This window comes from Ovis canadensis, chromosome 11, assembly GCF_042477335.2.
Source record: "Ovis canadensis isolate MfBH-ARS-UI-01 breed Bighorn chromosome 11, ARS-UI_OviCan_v2, whole genome shotgun sequence".
Taxonomy (NCBI): domain Eukaryota; kingdom Metazoa; phylum Chordata; class Mammalia; order Artiodactyla; family Bovidae; genus Ovis; species Ovis canadensis.
The window spans coordinates 58,669,226-58,683,368 of record NC_091255.1 but is presented as its reverse complement, the minus strand read 5'-3'; the positions used below and the strand labels follow the sequence as shown (position 1 = coordinate 58,683,368).

General features: G+C 51.8%; 1 protein-coding gene across 1 annotated transcript; it reads right to left on the bottom strand.

Moving 5' to 3' along the window:
• Positions 1 to 1,360: 1,360 nt before the first annotated feature.
• On the bottom strand, positions 1,361 to 13,935 carry LOC138415309 (uncharacterized). Its single transcript, XM_069543734.1, has 6 exons — positions 13,835 to 13,935; positions 5,632 to 5,785; positions 5,131 to 5,450; positions 4,510 to 4,542; positions 4,078 to 4,346; positions 1,361 to 3,453 (listed from the first exon to the last, which is right to left on the bottom strand). Exons 3-6 carry the CDS (start codon positions 5,381 to 5,383, stop codon positions 3,358 to 3,360), a joined length of 651 nt encoding a protein of 216 aa, XP_069399835.1. The 5' UTR covers positions 5,384 to 5,450; positions 5,632 to 5,785; positions 13,835 to 13,935; the 3' UTR covers positions 1,361 to 3,357.
• Positions 13,936 to 14,143: the final 208 nt, after the last annotated feature.

Sequence of the window (14,143 nt, the reverse complement as noted above, 5' to 3'; positions counted from 1 at the left end):
ATCCTTGAATGTCCAGATAAGCAACAAGTTAAAAATTGAAATCAGTCAAAGACCCAGACACAGTATTTCTTTCTAGGCTTCCTGCCTTGGGTGTGCAGGGTCTGAATGACTTAATGTGAGCCCATCCCACCGTAATAGCAATATTAAATGGCCTTTGAATGACTTTCAAAGCATCAACACCTTTGGTCTGTTTTAGGCAAAATGGAACAGATTTCCACGGCCCCCAAAGCATGGCGGTCCCACATGCTGTTCCCACTGTGTCTTAGGGGCCTGGCCCAGGAGGTGGAACAAACCCAGCATTTCTGGCATGAACCTTTCTTTAACCTGGGGGAGGCAAATACAGTCAGTTCTAGACCTGGACTCTGGGGGCCAGCGAAGCTGTCGGGGTCGTTACCCACCTGTGGGGACAGTCGCCAGGCACCGTGCATCGTGTCCCATCTGAGATACTTCACGGTCAGTGAGGACTCCCAGATATCTGGCCTTCTGCGTGTATTTGGACTCCTTTTTTAAAAAAAATATTTATTTATTTGGCTGTGTTTGGTCTCATGGGCTCTCTAGTTGTGGCATATAGGCTTAGCTGCCCCATGGCACTTGGGATCTTAATTCCCTCACCAGGGAATGAACCCGTGTCCCCTGCATTGCAAGGGAAATTCTCAACCACTGGACCACCAGGGAAGCCCTCGTTGGGACTTTTTAGCTTGTAAGACTCACAGCAGCTCCTTTCAGGTTTTTATTTTCTTCACTTAAAGATACATTTCTCAGCTCACTCGATGATTTGCTAGTCGGTTTAGCGTACTCATCCTGAGGATTAGCAATGTGGACGTTTCGCAAAGCACTGAAGGTAGCACTTCTAGAAAATCCTTCTTTTGTCACATTATAAGTACCTTTTACGAACATATTCAATGAACCACCAACCAGCTCTATCTTTAAAGGAACTTCTCTACGCTGAAAAGAAAAGGCCACAACGAGAAACAGGCAAAGGATGAAATAAGAGGGCTCACACGTAAAGGCAAATATACAGTAAAAGAAGGAAACCATCCACACACACAGACAAGAGAGCAAAAGCAGTAATCACGAGAGGAGGAGAGTACGCAGGCAGGATATTTGAAATGCACTGGAAAGGAGAGATCAGCAACTTAAAACAATTATGCACGTATGTGTAGACTGCTGTATCAGAGTCTCATGGTCACAACAAACCAAAAGTCTGTTATCATGGATATACACACAGAAGAAAAAGGAATTCAAGTGCAGCACTAAAGTCATCAAATCATAAGGGAACAAAAGAGAAAAGGAAGAAAAAAAGACCTACCGCCACCCACCCCTCCAAAAAAAAAAAAAAAACACAATGGATACACTCACAGGAGTTATACAGTTTCTCTTGTAAAGACATGTGGCATATACAGTTTAGGATACAGTTTGATATACATTTGGGAACAGGAAGGGGCAGCAGGTAGGCCAGGTGGCAAAGAGGGGAGCCCCAGGGCTGGGGGAGACTGAGGAGGTTGGACACAGATTCCACCAGCAGCCACCTGTCTGGCCTCCCATCCAAAGGGGCTGCTCTACTGCCGGGGGCCAGCGTGAGGAATTACGCCCATGGCAAAGGTCATGAGGAAGGAGGCTTGGCATACGCAAAGGCGTGATCAAGCCTCAGGAAACCCCCTGTTCCCGAGCATCTAACCCCAAAACCAGAGTCTGTTTTATGCTCTCACCTACACCTCTGACTTTACGGGGGGCTCTCCCCCATAACCGTTTCTCTTGGAGAAGTAGTAAACGCGCAGCTCCAAGGCAATAAAAATTCCTGGGTGTGACAAGAGTGTTTCAGCTTACGGACTCCTCTGAAGGTTATCTAGCCCACCTGTATAGGTTTGTCCGGCCACATGTGATTGTTTACAGCCTCCAAATCTGAGAGGCATGAGATGTTTTAGACTTATTAAAGGCGAATTCTTTTGGGGAGTTAGAAATTATTAGTATAGTGGGTTGGTTAGGAATTATATTGGTGAAGGGTTCTTCATTTGTTGTGTCAATAATTGCTACTAATTCCCTGCTCTGGGTGGGACAAGGATGTCTCAGGTCAAACCTCTCTGCTGACAGACTAGCTTGTGTGACAGCATTATCCATACTCCTGCCACATGATTGTTTACTACCTCTCAACCATAAACAGCACAGAGAGTTTTGGAGTATTTTGAGAGTCTTAATTAGCATAGGACTTTTTCTCATTGTTGAGTCAATGATTGCCGCCAGGCCTCTATATCCTTAGGCACCTGGGAATATATTAATCAATGTATTTGGAATATAGCAAAGGAAATATAGTAGTTTTTGATGTTAGCAATACTAGACTTTTTGAGTTAATGGATTTTCTCTTTTGTAATAGATCACTGTACTTTGTTATAAATCGCTGTGTCCTTGCTATGTAAAAATGTAACTTTATCATAAGACTAAACAGATCTCAAGGGGAGCATTGGTGAAAGGATTTTCATTTGTTAGGCTGATGTTTGCTGCTAAATCTCCATGTTCCCTACCCTTATAATGAATATAACTAACATATAGGAGAAATAAGTATTAACCTTTAAGCATAGAGGAGAAATAAGTATTAACCTTTAAGACTAATCATGTTAACCTTGGGTTAAATAAATTCCTTTCTTGATTGTAACTCACTACACCCTCACCCTATAGGAATGTAACTTTATTTGGAGGGTGGTGCCTGGTTTAAGAAAAAACACCCTTGGAAGAAATAAGTTTTTTGGTTATCAGAAAGAAAGGATCATAAAATGTCAGCAGGTCTCACTCATGGCCAGAAGATGATGTAATATCCCTAAGACCTTTTTTTTATACATTTATGTGAAGCCCCTGATTTTGATAAAGGTCAGGACTGCTGACCCCCACGTGACTCTGTATTCATCCCTAAGTGTAACAAAAGGTATATAAGCAAACCCCAAAATAAAGAAATCGGATCAGTTTCCGGAAAGACTGATTCCCCCATGTCGCTTCTTTCTTGCTCCCGTTTTTCTGGCTGAATTCCCATCTGGAGCATGGATGCTATTCCACGTAATCCCAAGTTATTCAGCCTCCTTTTCTCCACTAATCTTCCTACTACACTATCCATTTCTAATCTCTCTATATCTGTGATTAAATATGTATTTTTCCAAAGACGCCGACTCCGTCCCCCCACCTTCGAATCACCCTGGATCCACCGGGGCTGGACCCCGGCACTCTACCCTTTGGGGGTGGTGGAGGAGGCCCCGTGCATCATCTCAGGCCACTGATATCCTCATTTCGGTTCCGCAAGTGCTTCCTGGAAGGTCCCTCAAACTGGTTCTTATTCATGGTCCAAAGAAAGAGGGTCCAATAGGGTCTTATTCATGGTCCAAAGACATGATTGGCCGACGACCCCAAACTGGGGCATCTCCCAGGTGACCGCAGCATGGCACTCCTGCCCTGGGGAGGAGCACAGGCCTGGGTGGGGTGGAGGAGGGGGAGGGTCCTGTTAGGTCAAATGCTTTGGAATGTGAGATTTTTGTACTTTGGGCCCAGGACCTACTAAGGACCCCTCCTTGGCGTGTGTGTTAGGGAGAGGCCAGAATGTTGCCAAGCTTCCTATTTCTCTGCCTGGTTTTCCCCATGGCACTTCCCCATGGCTCTGTGAAGCGCAGCGCACTGGGTACTCCGGGCTCAGAGCCTCCTTACCTGGGGAGAGAGGAGGGAGGGAGGGAGATGAAGGGCACGTGCAGACACCACTCTTTCTGCAGGTGCATCTGCAGACACATCCACCACCCACACATCTTAGGTCTCCTGGAAGGAGCAGGAAGCCCCCATGCCATCCTCCAGGGGGTTCTAGGGACGGTGCGGACTCAGCGGCCTGTCTGGGGTGGGGCATCTGCGTTCTGGGACTGGGACTGCATTTGCTGGGTGGGGTCCTCCGGGGGAGGGGTTCTGGCTCTCTGGGACCTCAAACGCTCCCCACTCTCTCACTAGTCTTGATGGGTACAAGGCAATGGGGCAGAGTGTCTATGCCGGGTCTGAGATGACCCCACACAAGATGCCCTCCCCGGCCCACAGACAAGGCACAGTGGCCCATACCTGCCGGAGCCTGGAGAGTGGGGAACCATGCCTCCGGAGCCAGGCCAGCATGCAGATCAGCGCGAGGGCGAGGACGACGACCAGGGCGAGGATGACGACCAGGGCGAGGATAGGGAGGACCACCTGTGTCTGGCTCTTGTCCTGGGATTCAGTCTGGAGACTGCGCAGCTTCCTCTCCGGGCCTGTGGGGAGGGGTCGGGCCCTCCCTCCTTTGTTCACCTGTGCAGGAGCCCCGACCTCCTTGGGGGCACCCTCGAGGGGGACATCGCCTGTGGTTGGGAAGCCCATGGGTGGGAGTGTGGCAGGGGGATAGGTGCATGGGATGGGCAGGGCTCCAGGCACAGAGGGTGAGGGTGCCTACGGAGGGAAGACCCGAGGGGGCTTTCTGGGGGCTCCCCTCCTGTAGCCCAGGATGAAGATAGGAACACCTACCTGCAGAAGGTGTGAGGAGCAGGTCTTGCGGGTCTGCCAAAGAGACAAAGGGCAGGTTGGCCCTGGCCAGGGCCTACCCTGACATAGCCCCTCTGCCCCAGGTATCAGATGAGCCCTGGATACAGGAGTTCATGAAGGCCTCACTGGGTTCCCTACACAGGGCCCGGCTAGGCTGAGGGGTGCCTTCTCAGCCCCTCCCACTGTCCCTGGTCTGGGGCAAAGCTGGACCCCTGCTTCCTATCCGCAGCGCTCAGGGTGCCTCTGGCTGTGTATGGACAGGTGAAGGGTGGTGGGGAGGAATCGATGGTGACTTGTGGAGTTTGCAGCAAAGCAAGGAGTGGGGGTGAGGGATAGGCCATGTTTAGGGAGAGAAGGCGCCAGCTCCCTGAGCAGATTGGGACAGTGAGCAGGCACACATGCCGGGGCTGCTCTGAGAAGCTCAGAGAGGGCACAGCCACAGCATGGGTGGGGCAGGGTGGAAGTCCTCTTCAGGCCTCATTTCCGTGGCTCTGGTCACCTCAGGTGGGCAGAAATCACTCCTCCCGAGTTGCTCTGCACTCCTGCCCACCAGAAAGAAAAGCTCTTGGGGATCAACCCCCACCCCCACCCCGCCCTGCTCACCTGAGATGTTCAGGGTAGTGGTTCTGATGTGTCTCTGGCGCCCCTTCAGACTCCACTTGTACTGCCTTGCCTGGGTGTCCAGGGCTTCTTCAGTTACTAGGTACGCCTCTCCCTCCCAAATCCAGAGCTGCCATCCATCCTGGCAGAAGTTTCCTGGGGCCTTTACATTGAAGATGAGCTTCCAGGGTGCCGTGGGGTTCGCTTTCAGGGAGATGTTGATGTGGGAGAAGGCGTTGGAGATGCTGCAGCTCATCGTGGCTGGCTGGCCCCTCAACACAGAAACCACACCGCTGGTGCAGTTGGGGTTGTCCAAGGCTGTGCTGGGGAAAGTCACGCGTGTGGGTCATGGCTGGACCTCAGGACATCCACTGACTGCCCTTCCTGAGTTCACTGGCATGACCTGGAGCCTGGGCCCCTCCTGTCCTGATCTAGCTCTCTCCTCCCACACCCAACTTGCCCCTGCTGGGGTCACCCTGGCAGAGTTGGGACCATGAGACTTACTTCCACTCTGAGCACTCCTGAAGGCGGGCAAGAACAAGAGGACCCAGAAGATCCTGGGAGTGAGGAGAGTGGATACTGAGGTCAGCATGGCCAGCAGGACGTAGAGGAGTTTTAAGGGGTCCCTCGTCCTCCTTATTGGTTTCTGGGACACTCCCTGGAGGAAGGAAAGCTGATGAGTCAGAGTTCCCTTAGGCTACTTCAGAAGCCAGTGAGAGGGGCTGCACCCTGGCCAGGGTGGGTGAGGGTCCCCAAGTTCCTCCCTGACCACTGTGTCTGGACCGTTCTTTCTACCTTAAAATGTGTGCATTGGGACCACAGTAAGATAGATGAAAAACACAGATGAGATAGGAAACGGGTCCCTGGGAGACAAATCCAATTATATTGCTGGGGTTATCTTGAATTTTATATAAAACACGCAAAACACCCTGAACCATGTGTCCTGTAGAGACGGGCCGTGACACACAGAATCTTGTGTGGCCACTTGCACCTGACACCAGCCTGAGACCGCCTTGGATGCTCCCAGCCCCTCTTCAGCTCTTGCATTCTGAGGATTGGCATTTGGGACACTTGGTCCACTCTCCAGATTGGTTTTTATCAACAAAAAGAGTCTTCCTGTGGAACTCGAGATTTACAGTCCGGAAAGCTGAACTTTCACTTCCTCTTGAGACAAATGCTCATCTCAGGCTTTGGCATCCAGTAAAACTGACATTTGGGCTTCCCAGATGGCACAGTGGTAAAGAATCTGCCTGCCAATGCAGGAGACACAAGAGAGGAGGTTTCAGTCCCTGGGTCAGGGAGATCCTCTGGAGCCGGAAATGGCAACCAACTCCAGGAGTCTTTCCTGGGACATTCCATGGACAGACTCAGACATGACTGAGCGACTAATACTTTCACTTTTCATATTGACATGTAGCTACCATTAGGTACTACACAGAGGATGAGATGGTTAGATAGTATCACCAACTCAAGGGACATGAATTTGAGCAAACTCAGGAGATAGTGGAGGACACAGGAGCCTGGTGGGTTGCAATCCATGGAGTTACAAAGAACGGGATGTGACTCAGCAACTGAACGACAACAAAAAGTAGCTTCACTGCCCGAAAAATCCTCTGTGTTCCATCCATTCATCCATCCTTCCCCCCAACTCCTGACAACCATTGATCTTTTTACTGTGTCCTGAGTTTTGCCTTTTCCAGAATGCCATGGAGTTGGTACCCTTTGGTTTTGAATTCCGTGTCTCTGATTTCTTTTTTCCACTTCGCGGGGAACTGGGCAGAAGGGCCAGGAGCAAAGGAAAGTGTGGATGGAATCGCTTCCAGGAGCTGGGGCCATTGGTGACCAGCTCCAGTCCTGACTCCAGGAGACTCTGGGTCAAACAAGGAGAATGAAATGGCAAGGGACAGTCTCAGCCCCCAGATCCCTGTGACTGGTGCTGCTGTCTCCCGATTCCCTTGATTCTCTGAACTTGCTTCTATTCTAATTTACCATCAGAAGGATAGCCTTCTTTTCTCACATAAGTACAGTATTTGTAGTTGAGGAAGAAAGAAGCCACTGGAGAGACGCGTGTTCTGTGCACACACATGGATGTGATTTTACATACATGGAATCAGCTTAGAGCCCACTCCTGTCTCTCTCTTCTCGCCCTCTGTACTGTATGTACTGGGGTGAATGTTGTTATTCTTTAGTCGCTAAACCATGTCTGATTCTCTGCAACCCCATGTACTGCAGCCCACCAGGCTCTTCTGTCCATGGGATTTCCCTTGCAAGAATATTGGAGTGGGCTGCCATTGCCTTCTCTAGGGGATCTTCCCGACTCAGGGATCAAACTCGCCTCTCCTGCATTGGCAGGCACTTTCTTTCCCACTGATCCATCAGGGAAGGGTGAAAGGTGGCCCCAAAATACACGTCCACCCAGATCTGTGAAGGTGACCTTCCTTGGAAAAAGAGCCTTTGCAGCCATAAATAAAGAGGAGGTCGTGTTAGAGCCGCGTGGGCCCCTGTGTAAGGTGCCTGGTTTCTTGTAAGAAGAGAGAAATTTGTCAGAAACAGACAAGGGAGAGGCCCAGAGCTGACTGAGGCACAGACTGGAGGGATGTGGCCACAAGTGAGGGGCCGCCAGGGCCGCTAGGAGCTGGAAGAGACAAGGAAGGTATTTCCCTGCAGCCCTGCTGACACCTTGATTTTGGATTTCCGGCCTCCAACCTGGAGGACGGCAAACTTGCTTCTTCTGATCCCTTGTTTGGGGTCCTTGGTCACGGCTGCCCCAGGACACTCACACTGGCCCCCTCCTTCCCCAGACCTCAGCTTTCCCCTCACTGGAAATATCAGGCACAAACCACAGACACTGGAGGGAGCATTCTGGTCATGTTCTGTCCACTTCTCTGTCTGGGTCTCACTGTGTAGTGAGTGTGCTGCTGGTGAGGTCTGCCTCCCTGGATCCTGAAGCCTGACTTCAGTGGCTGCAAGGATTCCCTTTGTCTTAGCTTGTGAGCAGCCTGGTCCCCTTGGCTTCTAGCTCCGCCTCTTCCTGGTGACACCTGCTGCTGTGGAGGGCTGACCAGCTCCTCCTGTTTCTGGCCCTTCAGATTTCCACATGGTCACTGCCTTTGCAAAGCCTTTGCTCCTCCTCCTGGGAGTGTCTGTCTTCTCCTTACAGCTTTCCAAGACTTTTACCCCTTAAAGAAACAAACTGCCTTCCAGGGTGAGTAGCTTTCCATCATCAATCCTCCCCAGATGATCTTTGGAATAAAGACCCCATGTGTTCATGTCGTCCTGTCTGTCTTTCCTTCAAAGCTTCAGGGTTTTGTTTTAAAGTAGTCTTCGTTTGTTTGTGTAGAGTATCCTTTTTAAAAGGCTTCCCAGATGGTGGAATATCCATCACGGTCAAATTTTGTCTATTTTTCCGCTCAGATCTTGAATATTCCTCAAGGTGTGTTTGCAAGTGGCATGTCACAGGTCTCATTTTGCTTCCTTTCCAGGAGGACCAGTGGTGCCTGAGGCACTGATGAGTGAGCACCCTGGCCAAGGCACCCGTACCACGTGGGGCTCTCCAGGCCCTGCCAGCCGCGGGGTACAAGCCACTATGCTGTCCATCATGCGTTTTCACCCCGGGAAGGCAGGCCCTCTCTATGGCTGTTTATCTTTCCTTGGACATTCGTTTTTCACAAGAACATTAACTTGGTTTTAATCTGTTTTTTTTTTTTTTTTTCAGAACCTAGAATCTGGTGATTAAGTGAAGAAATCAGCTGCCCTGATCCTGCCGCAACCTACTCAGCATAATACAAGAGAGGCTGAGATTTCACAGGTGGACACAATCCAGTCGCTGCCTTTCAGCAATTGCCAGGATGGGGCATAAATAGCTCATCACTATTATTTGCTGCTGAGAATCTCATGTGATGGAAGGTTCTAGAAAGAGGTGTTGCAACTTCCTGTGCTGGGGCTTTTCCTGGCACCTCAGAAGAGATCTGCTCAGTTCTTTTCCTGAGTATTTTTTACAAAATAACTTTTCTTAAATTGGAAAGTTCTCATACACAGAATGGTGCCCAGCGACCCATGGGGCCCAAAGGCATCCTTGCTGGTGGTCGACAGTGACTCCTGGCCCGCTAGCCAGAGCCCTCAGGGCTGTCTGGAGGGAGACCCTTGCCCAGGGATGTCCTACCCTGAGCCTGCCTGAGCAAGCAAGAGATTGATCTTGTGTGCTCATCTCTGGCCACTGATGCATCCTAGAGGAAGCCTCGGGCAGGACCCCCAGTGTTTCCAGTCTCCTCAAGGTCTCCCCTCGGACTCCAGCCACTCTGCTGATTCCACTGACCTCGGAACAGCCTTTGTACCCCTGTTCCCCATCGAACGTGGGCCTGGGTGTCCCAACGACAGGGAGGCAGACCAAGTCTCCCCAGGCTGAAAATACATTCCCAGGGAGGCCTGCCCACTGGCCCCAAGGCTGGAGCAGGCAGGTGTCCTCAGGGTCACATGGAGGGCTCACCCCCCAGGGAACCAAAGGAAGAATGCCACCTCAGCCTGTGCTCTGAGAGCAGTGATTCCTCACTGGGTGAGAGGGAGAGCCTCCTGCCAGTGACCTGGCATCATCACCGAATGCCCAGTGCAACCAGGAGACTTGGTGGGAAGGGCAGGTGTGCTCTCTCTGGGAGGGAGACAGCCAGGGGTCTATAGTATCCAGAAGGAAACTCACCCCCTCAGAACCTTTCCTCATCACCTTTTCCTGGCTTTCATCGTTTCATTGTCCAGCTTTCATCCTTTCCATAAATTTAGGAGTCGTGTTGCAAGTTCCTAGGACACTTTCTGGGATGTTGAGTGAAAAGTGAAAATGAAAGTCACTCAGTCCTGTTCGACTGTTTGTGACCCCATGGACTGTAGTCTGCCAGGGTCCTCTGTCCATGGGATTTTTCAGGCAAGAATATTGGATTAAGTTGCCCTTCCCTTCTTCAGGGGATTTTCTCGACCCAGAGATCGAACCTGAGTCTCGTGCCTCGGAGGCAGATTCTCTGAGCCACCAGGATGTTGACTGAAAATAGATGAATGAGTGGGTTCATTGACAATCCTGAACCACACAGGGTCTCACTCCATGGGGAGCCAGGACAAGCTAGCCTGTTGAAGACAACCCCTCTTCAGAAGCTACCAGAATCCTACTCCCACTCCCTGGGAGAACACCCTGTCACATGCACAGAGGCACACACAGCATACGCACACACACAGACATACAAACACAGCACATAAACACATACACACAGACACACACACACAGACACACACACACACAGACACACACACACACAGTGCTGAGGGGAGGGCCCCTAGGGCCCCCACATGCCCTGCCTACAATAGGTGCTCAATCCCTGCAGACCTGCTCAGAAGTCCCTGCAGGGCTGATGCCACATGAAGGGTGCAGTCAGTGCCCTCCAATGAGCTCTGGGCAAGTGCCCAGCAGAGCTGAATGAGTCAAAGTTCAACCTTGCTCTGCACCTGGACCAGGTGACATGGAGAGGGGGTGATACAGCAAAACAGTGTTTTTGTAACACTCGCTGATCTACCCAGCTGGACTCTGGGAGGGAGCGTGTGTGTTGACAAGTAAAAGGAAAGCGAAATAGCAGCAGGTTAAAGTCCAGAAGCCAGGTGGGAGGGCAGCTGGTGTCTTCCAGCAGCGAGGGCATGGCCCCCTGAGAAAGGTGTATGAGGTCCCTTGAGCCTACGTCAGGCCCACCAAACCACCCTCTGCTCTCAATCTCTCATATTTTGTCTACTTGCCAGGGAAACACCCCAGAGAGCCTGTCTCGCCAGCCTCCCCACCCTGCCAGCCTCCCCACCTTAACCTCTGTGCTTTTCACAACACTACATATCCCTATGTCCTAAAAATTAGTTCTTCCCTGGTAGCTCAGCTGGTAAAGAATCCGCCTGCAATGCAGGAGACCCCCGTTTGATTCCTGGGTTGGGAAGATCCCCTGGAGAAGGGATGGGCTCCCCGTATTCTTGGGCTCCTCTGGTGGCTCAGACGGTAAAGAATCTGCGTGCAGTGCGGGAGACCTGGGTTTGATCCCTGGGTCTGGAAGATCCCCTGGAGGAGGGCATGGCAACCCACTTCAGTATTCTTGCCTGGAGAATCCCATGGATGCAAGAGCCTGGTGGGTTACAGTCCATGGGGTCACAAAGAGTCAGACACGACGGGAGCGACTAACACTTTCACTTTTCACATACCCCTGTGTCCTAGAAATTATTTTACATTGATTCAATTTTTAAACATTAGTATCTGTTTTAGCTTCACCTTAAATGCCCATTTGTAGTCACTAGATGTGCTATTTATAGGAATGTTCTCGCGGATACTGAAATGACCAGAAGACTATGAAAGCAGGAGGTGTCACAGACTCCCTACCACCACCTGAGTCCTCCTGGGGGAGTGTGGCCTGTGCACAGGGGACCCGGGCCATCTTCTGTCATGTTGTCCAAGGCTGCTGAAGCTGTGGGCTCCCAGACGGGCCCTGGTGGGGACTCCCTGCCGCTCTTCCCGCTGCCCCCTACCTCCAGTCTTCCCCGAGCCTTCCCCAGGCCATGGCGGGGCTCTGCCCTCACACACACGAGCCTCTTAGTCCAACTTCATGCACTCCCTGAAGTTCTCCTCACCGGGAAAGGCTCTGGAGGGTTCCAGAATCTGGACAAGGATGCCAGGGTCCCTTCCCACCAGGCTGTGCCCCCAAACTCCAACCACCGTGGGCCTGACTCCTAATCTTCAGACAATACAGCCTAGGAGCTGGAAGAACTCCAGGTTGCGGCTGATCCTCAAAACCATAGACCAGTCTCAACTAAACCAAATCTGTACAATGGAGACACAGACTTTTCCACCTTATAGAGTGCAGAAGGGCTGTCTGCAAAGAGCTGGACTGGGGATGGAGGAGCTGGGCTGGGATGGAGGGGCCATTCTGAGGACGGACGAGCTGGGTTGGGGATGGGAGGAGCTCCCCGTATCCTCAGGCACCTTTGCCGCCCTTATCAGTCTGGGGTTCCACTGTTGTCTTAGTTTTAAATATAGGTATACTTTTTGTAATATTTGCCACATATTTACATTTCAAAGTGATTCATTATCTGAAATTCAGATGGGTTTTTAAGTTTGGCATTTCCATTCCTCTGCCTGAGTCTCTCCTCTTGTCTCTTATGCTGCAAAGGACAGGAAAATTGGACAGAGAGAGAGGCCAGGGCACAACAGGGGAAGACACCGGTGAGAAGGCAGAGGGTCCGAGGTGGTATAGGAAGCCTGCATGTATGGGGCAAGACCTGGAGGGGGCCTGAGGCTTCTGGAGTTGGGAAGAGCGAGGCAACAATTCATCCTTCTCTCAGATCACCGTCACAGCTGCTGGTCTCTACATATATTAAGCTGGGGCACACAGCTGGGATTTGTGCTGTCACTGGGGACCTGATCGCATTTGGGAGTCAGTGGAACACCTTGGAAAGTGCCTGCCGTTGCCAGCACTTTGTCCTGCCACAGGACCTTTGGGAAACTGAGGCAGTAGGTATGCGGCTCGAGGCTTATCAGCTGACCAAGGGCAAGGGGTTCTCGGTCAGCAGGGATCTCCATCCCTGCAGCAGCTAGGAGAAGCTGGACCAGGTTTCCCACGCAAAGGCTCAGTGGTAACTTGTATGTACCTAGATATCTACATGGGAAGGTGAGCACCTTGTTGTCCAGGCAGGCCTTTCACCAAGAGTGTGGAGGGAGGCGACCAACCACCTTCAGAATAGAGCTGAAAGGGAGCCCCAACCCTGGCTCAGAGGGAAGAGATGCCCCAGTCCGGGGAGCCTTTGCTGTGTCCTGTCCCTGCTGCTATGGCCAGGAAGGATCCCTCATGGGCAGTAAGAAGTTCCTACAGTTCTGGGGGTTGAGTCTGTAAACCCTTGTGGGCTCACAGCCTCAGTGCAGGCCAGCCCATCAGCTGGGCTACTTCTCACTCTCTTTCACAAGGCGCTTCCTCTGAGAATCCTCCCCTTCCTTGCACCAGCTGGTTGCACCTCCCAGGGGCCGGGGGAGGTGAGGGGGGCCTGTACCTCCCCACCACCTTCACTATTTAGTCCCAGGGGATGAGAGCCTCCCAGGGGCTCTGGTTCCTCAGGCACTGCGGGTGGAAAGTGGCTTTCAAATAGCAGATCATTCACCAGTAGTGGGTGGTGAATTGAATTTAGATTGCTGCTGCAGCTTAACCAAAAATGAAAGGAGAGCGTAGCAAGAGGCGGTGGAGTGTCCCTCTCCCTCGACCTTAGGGGAAGTCCGGAGGTTTCACTCTGTTTTAATGAGTGTTTGTGAGTGCTGAGTGTGCATGTGTGATCCTTGTGAGTGCGCACAATTGTATATGTGCAGGATAGTGAGCGTGTGGGCAAGTACGAGAGCCGCAGTGTTGGTTTGGATGTGAAAGTGTTTCGCCCCAGATGTGGTCCCGGGCAGCAGGGGCTCTGTTTGGATGGGTGGACGTCTAGGAGCTCGAGATGCCAACTCTCTGCCCTTCCACAGAGGGCCAGAGCCAAGCCTGGGGCCGCCCTGCAGAGACGCAGTTCCCCATCAGGACTGCGAAGTCTTTGTCATTTTCTCTCCCTCAGGGGAGGGCGCACAGCGCAGAGCTCAGCGCCCCATCTCCATCAACCCAGCCCCAACGTGAGTGCACTGCACTCTGACACCAGGAGCCCCGGCCACCGCCCCTCCAGCTCTCACCTGCGCCCCGGTGCCCCGGCTCCTCCACTCCCTCGGCTCCCGAGCTCTGCCTGCCCAGCCGGTCCACAGCTTCAGCCTGTCTGTGCGCTGGTTTGCGAGGCTGGACTAAACCCAAACCGAAGGATGATTCCAGGGCGGAGCCAAGCAAGGAAGAGGCGGGAAGAAAGATTCAGAATCCATGCACGTGAAGTCTGACACCCAGGTCCAACATTCAGGAAGGAAACTTCAAGTTATGGGAAGTCACTCAAGTTTCAGGAACTGCCCTGAATTCAGGGGAAAAGGATGAGTTTCTTGATAGTGAATTCCTTA